The sequence below is a fragment of the Pelodiscus sinensis genome, chromosome 11 (assembly GCF_049634645.1).
Source record: "Pelodiscus sinensis isolate JC-2024 chromosome 11, ASM4963464v1, whole genome shotgun sequence".
In the NCBI taxonomy this organism is placed as follows: Eukaryota; Metazoa; Chordata; order Testudines; family Trionychidae; genus Pelodiscus; species Pelodiscus sinensis.
The window spans coordinates 27,647,116-27,664,917 of NC_134721.1; the positions used below are offsets into that span (position 1 = coordinate 27,647,116).

At 39.7% G+C, this 17,802-nt stretch overlaps 2 protein-coding genes across 9 annotated transcripts in view; one reads left to right on the forward strand and one right to left on the reverse strand.

Moving 5' to 3' along the window:
* TASOR (transcription activation suppressor) overlaps positions 1–17,802 on the forward strand; it is a 61,651-nt gene that overhangs the window by 35,779 nt on the left and 8,070 nt on the right. For 2 of the 7 annotated variants that reach the window (XM_075938881.1, XM_075938886.1), the window contains exons 14-19: positions 856–1,572; positions 5,788–6,227; positions 9,170–9,314; positions 10,610–10,666; positions 14,935–15,887; positions 17,063–17,185. In XM_075938881.1, coding sequence (XP_075794996.1) covers positions 856–1,572; positions 5,788–6,227; positions 9,170–9,314; positions 10,610–10,666; positions 14,935–15,887; positions 17,063–17,185 — 2,435 coding nt within the window. The remainder of the gene's footprint in view (positions 1–855; positions 1,573–5,787; positions 6,228–9,169; positions 9,315–10,609; positions 10,667–14,934; positions 15,888–17,062; positions 17,186–17,802) is intronic. The other 5 variants (XM_075938884.1, XM_075938887.1, XM_075938885.1 and 2 more) reach the window with 3 other exon arrangements.
* Positions 6,524–17,802, reverse strand: part of CCDC66 (coiled-coil domain containing 66) — a 79,786-nt gene continuing 68,507 nt past the window's right edge. Inside the window, exons 20-21 of one of the 2 annotated variants that reach the window (XR_001368783.3) lie at positions 7,945–8,257; positions 6,524–7,172 (exon numbers count right to left, since the gene is read on the reverse strand). The gene's annotated coding sequence lies outside the window, so the exon portion shown is untranslated. Of the gene's footprint in view, positions 8,258–17,802 lie in introns of both variants that reach the window. The other variant, XM_014577397.3, reaches the window with a different exon arrangement.

Here is a 17,802-nt window from a genome sequence, read left to right on the forward strand (position 1 = left end):
CTGAAGAGAGAAAGACTGCATTGTCACAGTGACAAGAGCAATATAAATGTGTACATAGAAAGACAACAATGGTGATGAAGGTCTTTAGGTTGATCTTGTTCATCAGACTGTCATCTTTATTTTCAAGAATGAAAAATAAGGGAGGAGAGGAAAAGAGAAAGTGGATGATTTACTCATGTAAAACTCCGGTCATCTGAAGCAGTGGGCTGTGCCCACGAAAGCTCATGATACTATCTACATCAGTGGTCCCCAATGCGGTGCCTGCCGGGGAATTTGTGCGTTCCCCCCGACAACCTGGGCCGGCCCGGTGCGCAGCAGGCGCCAGCCCCAGGCACGTGACACGCACCGGCGCCGGGTGTGCGGTGCTCGGGTGGCCCCAGCCCAAGGGCACATGTGGGTGCTCGGGCGCGTAGTGCTCAAGTGGCGCTGGCCCTAGGCCCACGGCACAAGGCGCTCGGCCCTGGGGCACGGGCCGGGTGCAAAGGCATCCTGGTCCCCTGGCGTGCCCCTGGATGCGCGGCCCCGCCCGCGGGCGCCCGGGAGCCTCTAAAGGTTGGGGACCACTGATCTACATGTTTTGTTAGCCTATAAAGGGTTACCAGATCATTTGTTGGTTTTTCCTGTACAGACTAACTCAGCTACCCTCTGAAGCTTCTGTAGCTTTTTTTTGTAAGGAAAAATGGCCTGAGGAAAAATGATCGTTAAAGACTGGATTTAGATAATTTTACCATAGCTATAATTGTCATAGATATTCGCTGGAAAAATTGGAAGTGTTATAGTTTAGCAGCCATATATATTGTTAGAGCTTTCTTAATGACTTGATTTAATTATGGGCTTTCTTTCCTTCCATCACAGCACAAAAAAATGTTCCTTTCACAGCACAGAAAAGTTCAACTACATCATTACTGCAGGAAAACCATGAGATTATGCCGAAGCTCATGAAGTTTATTCAGTCACTACATTTTGCTTTAATTCAATCTCGTAAAGACACTACTGCAGATTTCAATACTGTTGTGGAAAAATATATATATGAATATTTGAAACGAAGCATTAGTGGATCTAGCAAATATAGGGAATTTGTATTATACCCTTATGAATCACGGCTGGATGATAGAAAATTTCTATATCCTGCTCCAAAAAACAAATCCCATATTGACAGTTGCTTGCGTAACTACATTTTTGGTGCTGAAGCCTATCAACTGCCTGTTTGTAAAGCAAAAGAATTGATGGAGGGAAATCAGAAAGTTCAGCAGTTCAGTCCCATTTCAGATTATGAAGCCCCAGAAGAAGAAACTGACTTCACAAATACAAAAACTGGGAAAAGAAATGGTTCTAAATGTGAGGGTGCTGCTGCCAAGCAAAAACACCCTCACTCTGGGGACTATGACCCTGATAGACTCAAAGAGCTGATTAATTTAATTCAGTGTAAGAAGAAAAATGTAGGTGGGGAATCTGATACAGAAGACACTAAAAACAAAAGTGGACTGAAACGAAGATTACACAGTGACTCTGAGAATCTGCGGAAGCACTTAAAAATGAGTGAATCTTCAGAAAATAGTTGCCAGTATGAAGGTAATAAATATTATTCATATAGAACTCACTACTTAAAGAAAATTACATTGAACATTTTTTTAAAATGGAAGCTCTATAGGTAAGAGTATTGGAATGACATTTGTTGCTTAGTGCTGTTCCGGTTGTGTGATTGCTTCATTTATAAATTATTAGAATGAAAGATTCATGAATAGAGGAATGATTGTCACTGGACCCTTTATACATATATATGACCTGACTTTTCATAGTGGCCATGAGCTCAAGCAACTCCCAGTGGCCTCAATGGAAGGTGTTGAGTTTCTGCAGCTCTGAAAAAATAAATCGCTGACTCCTACATTTACTTATAACATGATTTTATTTTTCAGGCTGCAGATATCAATATATAGTGAAACCTTTGTTATCCGGCACTCTGTTAACCAGAAAACTTTAACCAGCATTTCCCCCAGCCACAATACTGTCACATCTTCAGGTGCACAGGCCTGGCTTGGTTTACTATGATTGGTTTAAATAAAAAAATTGTTGAGGTACTAATCAGCTTTAACTCAAAATAGAAATGTGAGACCAACTACTTCACGCTACAAAACTACCAATATTAAAAACTTGAGTTTTACTATTATTGTTCATTGATTTTTCCTAGGTTGATGGGACCCTCAGATAAGTGGAACGCCCTAATCCCCAAGCGTGCCAGATAACACTAGTTTTACTGTATTCTGATAATTTAGGGTCGGATCTTATTGTTTTAATATCCTAATATTTTCTGTAGAATTTTAGTACTTTAAATAATTGTCTGCCTACTCCAGACTATTAGGAGGCCTGTGGACCAGCTGTGGCTTGCCAGGTTTAGCCCCTGACAGTCCTCCAGATGCTTTATTTACCTCTGTCTGCAGATATGGCTACTCACAGGTCCCATTGGCCACAGATTTCTATTCCCAGCCAAATAGAGCTGCAGGACATGGCATGGACTAGGGATGTAATCAAATAATTGACTACCTAATAAGCCTAAGCTTATTGGATAGTTGAGTTGACCACTTCAGTATTCTTCCCCCCCTCCCCCCACCAGCTGCCTCTATATTAGAGGCAGCAAGGTGGGGAGAACAGGAGACAGTGCTGGAGGGAGCCAGCTTAAGAGCTGGTTCCCCCCCCTCCCCCAGCACTGTCTCTGCAGTGCCGCCTGCTTCCTCCTCCTCCACCCTTGCACTACTACCTCTATCAGAGGCAGCAGTGGGGATGGAGATAGGGGAGGCTGCTGTGGAGCAGCCTCTGCCCACGGCCAGCCTGGGCTGCCGCAAACGGACAACTGCCAGAGCATGTCACAAAACAGCCCCTTTTTGTGGCGGCCGGGGCTGGCTGTAGACAGGCTGCTGCATCTGGCATGAGCCGGGACTTGAGGAAAACAGTCTGTCCCAGCTCGCGCCGATTTGGGACTGCTGCAGTTCTGCCTTATTCTTAATACAACTATAAATTGCAGAGCCGCAGTTGGGGTGGCTCCTGGACTGGCGTGAGCCAGTACGAAGCACCTTCCCTTAATGACTAATCATGTAGTCAATACAAATTGTTTCAACTACACGATTAGTCAGTTACCCACCTCTTAACATCCTTTGTGTACCAGGACAATGCTTCCTATAGGTCTTATTGGCCAAGAACGGCAATCTGCAGCCAATGGGAGCTGTGAGTGGCAATACCTGCTGATGTGCAGGTAAATAAATTGTCTTGCAGTCCCTCGGGGCTAACTGTGGCAAACCACATCAGGGCTGCTTATTGCCCACCAATGGTCTTAAGCTTTTATAGTTGCAGTGTGGTAGTATTAGTGGTGTGTGTCTCATTTTGCAGACAAAGTGAAGCAGTAGCTTGGAAAGGCAAGCACTACAGTCATTCCCCTTGGTGATATTTAAAACAGTGAAGTTCAGTGTAACTGACAGCAGCTCTTAGCTATTTAATTTAGCTTGACAGAAACTTAAATACACTATCAAGTATTGTTCACCATTGCAGGCCTTGAAAAATGGTCTCCAGAAATAAGCTTGCAGTTTGCAGTTATCACATTTGTGGCTGGTTTGTGTTCATACCTTTATTTAAAAAAAAAAAAAAAGCATAGGGCATGTTTCTTTGCACCTCTTACCACCTTGGTGCAAGATGAATAGATCCCAGTTTCGCTAAACAAAGGGCTTTGATTTCTGGAGAGTGCTGCAATGTCTCCCTTGTGCTTTTATTTTTTAAAGTACCTTTTGGCCTGCTTCACATATACTTCTTACAGCAATTGAAGTTCCTGACGTTGCTAACAGTTCCCTTCTTCCCCCTTTTCCCTGCTCCCACCCACCTTGTAGAGGATTGCCCCTGACCTGGAGATAATCTGCCTCCTAGCTTGCCATGGGGAACATAGAAGCCTAGGAATCATAAGGAGATGTAAATTGGCAGCAACAGGAGTCTGATTCCTGCAGTGCTGCTAATGGAACAGAGTTGTCCCATCCATAGATAGTTGTGTGGCCCCCCAGACACCTGTGGTGGCTGTCCCAAGTGTCCTATGGACAGGATCCACAGGATTACCTAGTGTTTGATGTAGAATGGCAACAGGAGTCTCCCCCTCACTGCACTCACAAGGGTATCGCCATCCATTCTGGCTCAGTCAGTTTCGCTCCCACTGCCCTCTCCCGGCATGCTGCACTCAGCTTCTCTGTGGCAGCAGGAAGCAGAGTACCTTGGCCCAGCCATGGAGAAGTGGGCACAGTGGGCTGGGAGGGGAACAGGGCCAGAGCATGCTGACTCTCGCTACTGTGTGGAGGGGGCACCCCTGCTGCCACTGTTAGGTCTCTAGTAATACTCCAGTCCGTTCTGCTCGGAGGAAGGGGCGAAACGGGTGGGACCTGGAAAGGGAGTGTGGTGGGGACAGGGAACCCAGTGTCTGTGTGTGGGGTGGGTTGTCCCATGCCCTGCACCTCCTAGGGATGGCCCTGAATGGGATTTAGAGTCTCTCCTTCTCTGAGACAAATATAAAAATCAGGTTTAAGGCCCAATGGAGATGCAAACAAAATCCCACAACATTCATTTTGAGCAAAACTTTAGGGCAGGGGTGGGGAACCTCTGGCTTCCCTGGCTCCCCCCCTCCCCCCAGCATTGGGGAGTCCGTGATGTGAACTCCAGCCCCCTCCCCCTCTCTCCTTATGAGGGGGATGGAGGATTGTCTGTCTTCTCACTTGTGGACCAAGGTCGTGAGGGTTTTGGGGCGGGGATAGGCTTGTCGTGTTTGATTTTTGTTGTTTTTTCTTCTCACTTGTGGCCCGCAAGTGACTTTTCTGTGGGGTCTGCAACCTTGCTTTAGGAGAAAATCTGACTAAACCTTGCAGTTGAAAATATATCTTCTGTGTTTTTATATAAACCCAAAAGTGAGTGAACTTCTTATTTTGAAAAGCTTTTGATTTTAAAATAATGTAAACCATGTTCTGTACAGGTTAGTTTTGAGCTCTTAAAGACAAGAGAAGTTTGGTTATTGGTGCTAAATTGTGTCTAACCCATACAGACATGCCTTAACTAAAAGAATATATTCTAATCTCTGCAAGAGCAGCACTGAAAAACTACATAAGTGTCAGATATGAGGTAATTTTTTTCAAGAGGTAAAACAAAAAATGTTAAACACATCTCCTATAATTTGGAGGTAAAGGGACTGGAGGTAAGGAATAAGTGGAATAAAATTACTAATCTCCCCCCTCCCCTTTTTGGTCAATAGGGATGGCAATTTTATACCATTAAACTTGCCTAGACTATTTATTCATCTTTTAATGTAACAGTAATGGTAGGGAGGAAGAACTAATTTCTCTGTTCAATTTCTCTCCCCCAGGAAGTAAGCAATTAGTAAGTACTTCGCAAGGTTGCCATAAAACATGTAGGATAGGTAGTGTTGCCAAGTTATCCTTAAGAGAACTGTAAATTCTTTATTTTCTAATGTTACTATAGTACTCTTATTTTAAACAATATTAATTAATGCAACATAAACCCTTTTTATGGTTACATTACATAAAATGGTAATGTGCTAAGTGGTATGAGAGAAGAATCTGATCTGTGGGTGCGCTTCTAACCCTGGGAGATTGCTTCCTTCTCTCTCCCCCAATTTCCATCCCCCTGATTAGTCTATATTTTCTCTGCATATGAATTATGGGAGTGTGCTCTGGAGTCTAGGAAGATGTTTAGAATGATGATTTGATATTGAATGGTTTTTTCCCCCTCCTGTTCCCTTTCCCTATAAAGGAGGAAGAACCTCAGAATCACCACAGTCTGTTTTCTCAATAATTACTGGTCTTGGTGGACATGATACTGACTTGAGACAGCAAGATGTAGCCGATCCTGCAGTTACAGACACACATGGTCTCATTAAGTTACTCTTAGAAACTCTAGCTAGTGCAGGACACTTGGATTCATCATTGGCACGATCTGTAAACCAAGCTTTAGGATTGGACACTGATGAAATAGAGGATTTAAGGCAAAAACGTGAATATGAATCAGTTCCAGTTCAGGATAAGGAAGAACATGTGCTTCCTAATATTGTACAAGCTGAAAATGTAAACTTCAAGGATCCACATAGCCCAGTGATATTGGAAACTGAAGCCACACACTTAGCCTATCCTACTGATGTTGACCTAAGGCTTTCTACTAGTGAAGTAGACACTGACCACACACTGCGTTTAAAAGTAAGTATTTTAAAGAGAAAAATCCAGTATTAATAGAGGCTGATTAAGTATACAGTACTTATAGCTATGGGTTTCTTAATGATTAGTTTCTATAAATTGTATCCAAGACTTAGGCATTTGTTTCTCCAAATCTTTGAGCTTTTGTTTGCCATTCTTCAATTTTCGGTACACTAACTTATTTCTTTTTTCTTAGATGAAGGCTCCTGGCTTTTAGGCCCATTCCATTTCTTTCCTTTCAAAAAATATCTAGCGAACCTTGAAGATTAGATATATCTCTGATTTCAGTTCTGATCTGGTTTTTCAGCTTTTTTCTGCTTGAAGGGGAGCGCCAGCAATATGCAATAAAATTGTTGCTCCTTTGCTTGAGCAAATAGCTGCCTGTTAAAATTCAAATTTGTCTTTTTGGTATCACCTTTTTTCCCCTTCAGCCTTTTTCCCCTTCCTAGTAGGAACCGGCCATCACTAGCAGTCCATCTTTCTACCTCTTGCAAGGATAAGACATTTTTATTCAGTGTCTTAGATGATTCATGGTGGTGTGGCTTCTGTGGAGTATCAGGGGTTATATTTTATGGAAGTAGGCATAGTAATGATTTTATAATGGGCCCAGTGTGTCCCTGCTGCATAGTCATCGTTTTCTGTCCAGAGAATGGAGAGATCCACTGTGGTCAATCCTCTACCAATCATTCCCTTGGGATGGCATTACATCCTGCTGGGATGAAGTCTGCTGCACTTGGAAGTACAGTAAGGAGAGCATGGGAGCCCAGTTCCCTTCTCGACTGATCTAGGTGTTGTGCAGTCCTTAAATGCTACCTTTCCAAAAGGCCATGCTGCAAGAGATCTTTCTTCCTATTTATTTCCAGTCAGTTTTATCTGGACAGGTCAACGTGCTCCCTAGTCAGATGTGTCCATTTCTGGTGCCCACAATTCAGTGTGAGAGCTGATAAACTGGAGAGGGTCAGAAAAAAGCCACGAGACTGTTTAAAAGATTAGAAAACCATTCATTTTCTATAAATCTCAATAGGCTAATAATAGCCTTATTTATTTTAATAAGGCTATAAGTCTACACTATAAACTTAATCGGTGTAACTACATTAACAGTCATACCAGTCAAAGCCCTGGTACAGACTAGGGCTGTTAGCATTTAGTAGTTTAAATAATTAACCGATAAGCTTGGTTTTAATTGGTTAATCCAAATAGCTACCTGCCCCTGCTGCTTCTGTATCAAAAACTATAACTCACGTTCCTAGTACAGATAGCATTGTTGACAAAACTGCCACCTCTTATGGAGGTAGATTACCTATGCTGATGGAAGAAGCTCTCCTATAATATAGTAGCAGTGGTATTTTCTCTGAAACATTTACCTCCAAGAAAGAGCAGTCTACTTCCTATTTAGTTATTGCTAGTGAGTTTCAAGTGTATATATTAAAGAAGCATATATAGTGAATGAATTTCCATGTCTATAGGGACTAAACAGTTTAGTGTTGACCTGACTGCCCCCATTTGAGTGGGGGGAAGAGGGGGAAGGAGAGAACTGCCATTTTTTTTCCAGTGGGCAGAGTTAAGCCAGTGCTCAACTCTTGAAACTCTCATGCTAGAACTCTTCCCTAAAACATGATCTCCTGGCCCTAGAGAATGAATAGTCTGTAAGTGGCCCATCCATACTTCTCTACGCTATTGTATTAATGTTGGTTGCTTAAAAAAAAAAAGACAATCAAACCTTGTACAGAAAGGAAAGTCCTCAGCTCTAGTCCAGGGATCTTCTAGGCAGGTTTCTCAGACTCAACCATGGGAGATCATCAGGTATTGCTCATTTCCTAAGTTACTGGAGCTCCCTTATGAAAGAGGAATTTTGGTCCTAATTGTAAATAACACTTAGATAAACCGTTCTGACAGTCGGGAATCTGTTTTGCAATGATGTTGCAGTTGTGTGGATCTCTGTATATGAGAGAGGAATGGGTGATGTTGATATGTTCCCTACTTCTGTTGGTGGAAGAAACAACTTTTGACCTTCACCGAGCTCACCTTCAGGTCTGCGAAAAGAAACCAGTGTCACAATTAAATGCAAAGTGAGGAAACATTGTTAATCATAAGGGATTAATGCTATGTGAGAAACCATTTAAAATGGAAGTGGACAGTTAACCTCTAAAGCTGTAAAACAAAGGAGGGTTAGTGGAATCCAAATTGCTGTAATAAACCCAAAAATAGTATGAGACCGTGATTTTCTAGCAGTTATGCATTTAAATTTGTAGGCTTGTCTTTTGAAAGTGGGTTTGAACAATGTTGGTCACAGGTGATAAGCTGTGTAGTCTATCATCTTATCATTTTTCTGTGTGGGTTCATTAAGCGTGAACCCCATGCAACACGCCTTCTAGAATCATACATGCGACACCTATGTCTATTGCAACACCTGGTGTGTCTCATTCAGTACATCAAATGCCCCAACAACATCTGTGTTGGTCAAGCCAGGCAATCACTACTCTCTCAAATGAACTCTCACTTTGTTTCAGTCTGGAATCTAAGTAGGAGTCCTACTGATTCTATAAATTGGTATTAAATTCGGAAAGTTACCCTGAATAAGAGTGCTGTCTCTTCTGTGTCAACTATTGGCTGACTGAAGCTACCTGGTTAAGGCAAGGCAGACTAGCAATACACTTATAGATGGTTTGGCATGCTTGAAACAGAAGGTAGATGGTCTTTTCCCTCCTATCAAATGTGCCTACAATGACCTTCTGAATTACCATGTGAAAAACCCTTTTTGTCACTACAGAAGCTTTGCTGAGGATAAAAAAATTTCCCTGTGTTAAGATTTGATTAACTTAAAGGCCAGAGTTGCATTAGATTGGTAATCTTACCTACCTACATTCCTCTTGCTGGGATGGCTAAAATTATACTTGTGTGTTAAGGATAAATCAGTCTTCTGAGAATTGTATTAATTTTTGTAGGAACCAAGTACTGGAAGTGTTAGTAGCTTTGATGACTACAGCCCATGTCCTAGCACACCCATTGAACATTCTTATCGCAGGCAACATTCCAGCTCAAATAACATAGGAGAGGTGGGAATACATTGGAAGCTGATTCCAATTACAGGTAAGACATGCTACTACCTTTTTATGCTAGCCTGAAATATAAACCTGTAAAAACAAGTTTTCTAAAGGTCTCATCTTTCATAGATTCCACTCTTGGGTCACACTATTTTTATTATTTATTACAGAAATAGGCTGAACTATTAAGACCCCCAGGGATCAAATTCTACTGTGTTTATACCCATATAACCTCTTGTTCTTTTTTGAGCATGTTTAGCTGTAACAGAGACCAGGTTTTAACCTCTTGGTGTGATGAATAAATAGGAACAACTTTGGTAATATATTGACAACATAGTGTAGCCATCAGGAATTGTGATCTTTGCAATCAATTGTTTGCTTGAAGTCTTCATCTTTGACAATAAAAATGAAACCCACTTTTAGAGAATCTTCTTTAAAGAACTTTCTCATCCTATCTCTTGAAGGTTGAGTGCATTATTGATGAGGGGTGTGGACGATGGGATAGAAGAGGGGAGATGTCCAGAGCCATACATTCATGAGTCTGGATACTGAGTCTATCTGCCTCCCCTCCCCCCCCCCCCCCCCCATTTCTTCCTTTGACTGACCCAAGTAGGATATATTTACCATCATATTTCACGAGAAAAAGTAATTGGTTCCTGCTCATCTTATAAGAATCCTAGAGTGGTGGCTGTAAGTGTAGTTGGATTAGTCTTACCAAAGGAGCACTAAGACCATTTTAAGATCTATCTTGCTTTTATCCACATACTTCTTAAGATTTTGAATGAAAGAGGATAGCGCTGATATTTGGCCCCAAAGGACAAAACATCAATACCCATTCGGTGTTGGGTATGGTGAAAAATAGAAAACTGTCAAATGTTTATGGTGGACAATGTGTGTTTTGCATTCTGGGTTGGAAAACGATAATATACGTGCTTGACTGCACATGGCTGTGGAAGTAGTAATGGCAAGTAACATGATTAGGCAGCTCAAATTATAGTTAACTGCTGGAAGTGAAGTTCCTAAGATTTGCCAGTTGAGTGTTACACAGTCTACTTGGTTTCAGTATTATGCCAAGTTTTTATTGGAACCAGGCAATTTTCTCTGAAGTATATGCTTAGGGGCTTTAAAAAAAGAGAAGGAACATCCTTGATCACCAGAGATGAAGGAGATGGTGTTTTAATTAGACATCACCAGTGTTAGCTCCCTAGAGTTTGTAACTTTCAAGTTAGCTCTTATTTTCTTTATATACTGATTAGTCTAGTAACACAATTAAGTTTGAGAAGTGCTATAATAAATATCTATCTAGAGAAACTACAAATGCTAACTGCTGCTCTCCCTCAGGAGGGGCAGGAAGAGTTCCAGAGGATCAACTGGAAAAACATGGAGATAACCAAACAGGTGAGAAGGATGGCTTGCTTCCCCCCCACCCACCCCCTCAGATGCCACTACTTCCCAAACTATCATTTCTTCTGGTAGTGAATTTTCATCAGTAAACTGGGGAGTGAATCTGTAGTCTGCTCTTCAGTGGATGGAATTGATTCACTGAAACAACCCAATAGTTTTTCAAGCTTTTCTGTCTGTCGGTTATTTGAGTCTACCATGTGTACCTTCCTGAAAATGTGATTACGTCAAGTAGCATTTGAATTTTCTTTGTAGGGGTTTATGATCTTTTAATAGCCTCACTTACAATGAATTGCTTTGCCTCTCTTTAGTAGATTGCATTTGATGGTTTGTGGGTTTCTTTATTTAGTAGTGTTGGGAAGGAAAGCAACTTTGGTTTTTCTTGTTTCTCAGTTGTATGGAAATTAGTGATTGGTCTCTTGCTATCAGTTTATAAATGATGAGAACAAATAGCATTTTGCCATTTTGATTTTCTTAAATTTTCAATCCTTTATCATGGTGGGGAATGATAGAAAGTTCTTTTTTTAGTAGTAAATTCTTTGCTTTTTGTTATGTGATGCTTTCCAGTCTGTCCCTGAAAAACCTTACTATTGAAGGAAACCTTGCTTTTAGTTACGTAACTTAAATGGACATCTTACGTTGCTAAGCACTGAATAATCTTTTGTATCTTAATTACTACATAATTCAAACCCCATGATGGTCGGGAAGTAAACTGGGGTTTCAGTTTTAGCTATTCCTGTTGGCTTTCTTGCTTATGAATATTTGTCCTAACCAGAACCTAGTTTTATTCCTTAAATGTGAGGTTCATCTTGAATCTGGGACTGTTTAACTTGAGAAATTCAATCCAACTGGGATCTTGCTTACTTTTCCTTGTTACCTTGTACAAAAAGGCTAATGGGATACTCATCTTGTACCCTAAGCTCTCCTGGGTTTTTCCCCCCTATGGTGTGTACTACTTGAACTTCTGATTTTTTTTTTTTTTATATAATGCATCAGAGAACAGCATCTCTTCTTTTGTCTTTCTAGAACGGCATCTTTTTATAGCATTTCAGAAGCTTGCTGCAAATGAACAAAGAAAGCTAGCTCTTGCTTTTTAAAACAAAGTTGGTATTTTCAGGTCTTTTTTTTGTTTGTTTTCTTTTCCCCTACAAACTTCTTTGGCCTATCAAGTTAAAATAGGAAGATTGACGTTTCAACAGGAACAAATCCTGGAAGTTGTTTGCTCTATATACTTGCTTTGACAACTTGTGTTAATTCCTAACACATTTAGTATTCAGGAGAAACTTGTGACCCAATGGTGTAGATGTGTGAAAGATGCCACCTTAAGAAAGCTCTCATTAAAAGTAACGTGTTTTCTCCCTTGAAATGTAACTGAAAATATTTTGAATTTAAAATTCTAACCCCAAAGCTCAGCTTGCATTTCTGCTGTAGTTAAACTTGCATTTGCAAGCAATGAGACTTCTTAGTTACATAAGAAATACTGTTGGTTTTGTAAATAGGTGATTTCTCTTGTCAGCGAATTGAAAAGCAACTTAGAAAGTTCTGCATGCTCAGATTGTCCTGTGTAAAAGGGAGGATTTCTGTGGGTCTTTTTTTATGCATTGAACTTTTCTCTTGCAAAGCAACTAAACTGATCTCTCAAGTGTTTGTCATGTCTCAAACTAGGGTTAATAAATGTAGCATGTCTCCCAATGATTTTCATGTTTTGTATTTGGAAATTTGGCCACATTGTACATAGCAAAGCATGGGAAATCATATTAAAAACATTTTCCCTAATAGTGTGTATTTAAGGATGTCATTAAATAGAAATATGTCCAATAGAAATTTTAAAAAGTGGTAACATTTTAGTATTGTTTAGTGTATGAAAAGATTGCTACCATTATATTTTTGTGTACAAAGATCAAGAAGTTTTGTGACCGTGCCACTTTTAGAAGCAACTTGAAACAGATTAAATATACAGCTAAGAACATTTCACAATAGTGCAAAGGTTTTTAAAATGCTAACTTTGTGCAGGGAATGTGGCTGCAGTGCTGCTAAACTGGTAATTTTTTGTTGCTAGAAAAGTCTGAGGAGGAAAAGGAGTAGTTTAAAAAAACCCCAAATTATGCATGTTAGGGTAACTCTGTGTCTAATCTGGAAATGTATATAGTTCATATTTGGGGATAATGTATACCTTTTAAAATGCAGTTTTAAAAATGACTAAAATGTGTAGCAAGTGACTTGTAGATTTAAATGTGCTTTACATAAATGTGTGTTTAAAAAATAAAATCCCTGCAAAATATATGCTTGATTGAGTCAAGCACTGTTCTCTTCCCTCTCTTTTTCAGTAGGTCACTCTAGACCAGAGGTTGGCAACCTTTTTCAAGCCAAAGAGTCAAAATTCATAACAAGTGGTTACAGTCAGTATAAGAATGCCCATTTGAATGCCTGAAAATATACAACTTAATATTATTAATAACATGATTAATAATAGCATAAATGAAACATTGCACTCAGACGTAATTTAATGGGACTTCTGCTGCTGTATCTTCTTGCACATTTCTTTGAAAGTTACATCATAACTAGTCAAATTGAGTTCCATGCACGTATTCAAGCTATATGAGTAATTTAAAAATATAAATTTTGCGGGTTTTATAAACTTTTCATTTTAATTTAAAAAGTTGCATGCATTTTTGGAATGACAGGCCATATTTGGTTTCTTATTGAGCCATATTTGGCTCGAGCCATAGGTTGCAGACCCCTGCTTTAGACCCTCAGTTACACCAGGACAATCCAGTTACTTTCAATTGTAATGGCTTGAACCTTGGCTTAAAAAAAAAATCATGCACGAAGGAATGGAATCTGTTCACTTCTGACCATGGCTTTGTAGAGCTAACAGGATTTTTAAAATCTTTTTTATTTTTTGACAATTAAATAGATTGGTATCCCGTTCTTCAACAGATCTGTTTGTGTGGGGGTTTTGGTACTTTAAAACAGGGGAAAGAACCTGAGGCCTGGGGGCCACATTGCCTGGATTCTGCTCCCTGTCCCTTGCATTGGGGGAACTTGTACTGGCACTTCAGCGCCCCTTCCCTTCCCCTGACTGCCCCACGATGGACCTGGAGTACAAAATATTCTGGGCTCCCCTAGGCTCTGGTGTGCAAGGGAAATGTGGAGTGCCTTTCTCCTTCTCAATTGGGGCATCAAATCAGTAAGAGCTTCTTTTTTTGTATATGGTCCCTGATTGATTTTTTTTTCTTTTTTTCCTTCTTCTTTGGGTCAAGAGCCAACGACCCACAGAAGAGGTTGCCCACCTCTGCTTTTTAAAATACATGAACTTCAGACATTATTACATAATTTTGGATACCTTTACTACTCCAGAGATGACACTCCTCAACCCCCATTCTCCAGCCAAATTTAGTCATTTTTACAATCTCATTTACTTTTTTTAATAAATGGTGTGGGGTTTTTTCTCTTTCTTTGGGCTGTTAGAAAGCCATACAAATCAAAGGAAACTGACTGATAGCAATTTTAGTTTCCCTGGGTACCAATACAGAAAGTGGTGTCTAAAGCTCATAGTAACATTGTTTGCAGATTTGGAAAAGAGATTTGGAATTGAATGTGCTTGGGATGAAACTAACCATATCTAGAAATTCTATCAAGCTTGGAATAATGCAGTGAAACTTGTCCACATTTACTTACCATGTTACATGGGCTGTAGACAAAGGAGGGCTTTTATTACTGCTGTTAATTATGTAACTTTTTATGAGCATTGAAAGAAAGTGGCGGGATTCACTAGCTGAACTCATTTCCATAATTGCATGCCAACTATTCTGCACACTTTATATATGCACAATTTACCCTATACACCATAGTATGTGATTTACTCGAAGTCTGAAGACTTTGACTTAGAAGCTAGAGAGGAATTGCTCGCTTAACCACTTCAGTCAGCTTAAATCTCCTGAAGATTAGGGTGCTTCCTGTTGTATAGTAATGCTCAGCACATTTTGCCTGACAATAAATAATGACTTGCTTATGATTTTCATTTTCTGTGTGAGTAATGAAATCCTAAAATATTCTGTTTTCTTCTCCCTATTTCCACCTGAAACTAGAAACAGGTTACGCTCAGCTTGTACAGTGCTTCTGTACTGGCACTTGGCATTAATGCGTTAAATGCCAAGTTAAGCTGTTATGTAGAAGACGATGCTGTTTTAAAATTATTACAAAACTTCAAGTGTATGTTTTTGTTGATTTTTTTCAAAGATTATTTAACTCTTCCTGTATAGGTCTGAAATCACCAGAAGAACAACTGGTGTATTTGCCACCAAAGGATGCACTTCCTAATGACCCCAGGGTAATAAATAGACAAAGAAGTTCTGATTACCAGTTTCCATACTCTCCATTTTCAGACATGCAAAAGGGGACAAAAGAAGATGGACTGTATAAAAGTCACATGGAGAAAAATGACGATCAGTATGCTCTAACAGATCATCATCTTGCATCTAAGCACTCCATAAGTGGAATAATAGAGTCTACGTTATTGGAAGAATATAATCTTTTTGCAAGAAGGGTTCAGGAGATTTTACAGCAAAAGAATATTGCATATGTTAGTGGAATGTCCACACCTATCTTTACAGCTCAAGAGAGAGTAATGAGGCTTTCTGAATACATATGTTTACAGGCATCAGAAATCTCTGTCCAAGAGTATATAGAGAGGCTGAGTGAAAAGCTGAATAATGTTGCTCTGTCATCTTCATGTAGTAGACATACTCCGCCTCTTAACTCTAGTCCTGATCCAGCAGGAGATGCTGTAATTGAGACTGAATCGAATCCTTCACTAGAACAGGATGTACCTGTTTCAAGTGACTTTGACACTGCACTGTTACCAGAACCACCGTGTAACAGTATTGTGGAGGAGACCAATTGTAATGAGCAGCATTCATCAATGAATTTAACCACAGTGAAAGATGAAATGGACCATGTTACTGCCATCGCAGAGGTTTTACTGCCATCTGATAAAAACACTTCCAGTGATGATCCACTGGAGCCACTAGAAAAGACTCAGAAATCGCCAGATAACTTAAACATTTCAACACAACCAGCACTTTCTGATTTTATAAGCCAGTTAAAACCTGAAGTATTTAACAGCTTGGTTAAAATAATTAAAGATGTACAGAAAAACACTGTGAAATTTTACATTCATGAAGAGGAGGAAAGTACACTCTGCAAAGAAATACAGGTAAATAGATTTACCTTCTGGGAACTATCTGTAGCACAGAGCTAGGGGGTCAAGAGTGTCATACCTTTTTGTAGGCTGAGCAAATTGCATGCTGCTGGGGTTTCTTGCATTCCTTCATTTCCTTTCTCCCTATTCCAAGACAGCAGAAGCTCACTATTTGCCACTCTACAATGCCCTTCTGTTTTAGAAACTCCTTGTAATTTCCATTAACTAGTCCTTTTGATCTGTGAACAGTTGCAGAGGTGCTCAAAGTTGTGGCTCTGTTAATCAGCTGGCATAGGCTATGTCCCCCATTTTCCTCCTTCCTGTCTTTCAGTTATTCCCCAAAATCAACAGGATTCTGCTCATTGATGCTTGGAACATTCCCTGAAATAGTGATATTCAAAAATTGCACTACATCCAAAAAGAGAAATGCCATCAAGTTGAGTGTAAGGCCTTGAAAGCTTGTCCAAATATTTCTACATTTTATAAATGGTTAATGGAGCCATTCAGTCTGGAATGAATAAACCTGACTTGCAAACATCAGTAAGGTATAGATGCATTTGAGCATTGAAATTTGGTGTTCATTGACTCATGGAAGTAAGGTTTTCCTGTGGCATAGTTGTACTGAGTTTGTCTTCCTTTTATCTAGGTAGAGTATACACTTTTTTCCCAGCTGGACAGTGGGATTGGTAGTAGAAGAGCCCATATTCTTTTCTTTTTGAAGTAGCACTGTCAGGCAACTTCTGAGAGGTTTCGGGGGGGAAAAATACCATCAAAAATAGTGTTCTCCATTCTACTTGATGTAGAGAATTTATTAAGGGAGGCTTTGGGAATGAAAAATGCCTAAATACTTGCTTTTGAAATTCAAGATAATTCTGAGAAAATGTACTTCTATGTTTATATTAAATATAGTTGAAAGCTTTTAGTGAAAAGTTGTGCAATTTTCAGTGGAGACTAAGATGGCTAGAAACTTAGATGGAGTTCATTCTGTAAAAGTAATTACAGAAAATGTTAACTTTTTTGCTTAGTGCTCTTGGATACATGTTGAAGAAAAATCTTAGTCTAATTAAAAATGCCTATGTGCTTGCTTGCATAGTAAAAAGCTGTCCCACATGGGGAGCTTTGGAATTGCATTGTTTTAACTAGTTAAATCTTGTTTTTGTTTTGTGTTTGTTTTTTTGGGGGGGCGGTAGGAATACCTTACAAAATTAGGTAATACAGAATGCCACCCAGAACAATTCTTGAAAAGAAGAGCTACTTTAGACAAACTATTGATAATTATTCAAAATGAAGATATTGCCAGCCTCATCCATAAGGTACATTAAATATATTTAATATTACTAGTTGAACTGTAAACTACAGAAAGTTGATTCAAAGCTTGTCACTTGCATTTAAAACATTTCATTGTACTCATTTTTATTTATCCAAGCCTTGTAACTCTTGCACTGCTAATGACCCAACTTTTTTCTTTTTAATTTATATTTAGATAAAATGGAAGCATCACTTATATTTCAGTAGCTAAGATTGAGTGGCGTTTGCACGTAAATTAGGATTTAACTATTGTAGTAATTGAATAATATTCTGATCTTGGAAGTAAGGCTGTTAAGTGGGTAACTGGCTAATCTTTAGTTGATAATGGTATAGACTATAATGATTAGTCGATAAGGGGAGACGCTCTGTCCTAGCTCATGCCTACTCGCACCTGCAGTTTAAATGTAGTAGAAGTCAGCTGCACAGGCATCCTGGCTCCTTCTACAATTAAACTGCAGAGCCACAGGCAGGATAGTTTCTGGGGCCACTGTGGCTCTGTCCTCCCCTGGTGTGGGAGATGGCAACAAATCTGAAATACTGTCCCACACTGTTTCATCTGAAGAAGTGCGTTGTGCCCATGAAAGCTCATGATACCATCTACATTTTTGTTGGTCTCTAAGGT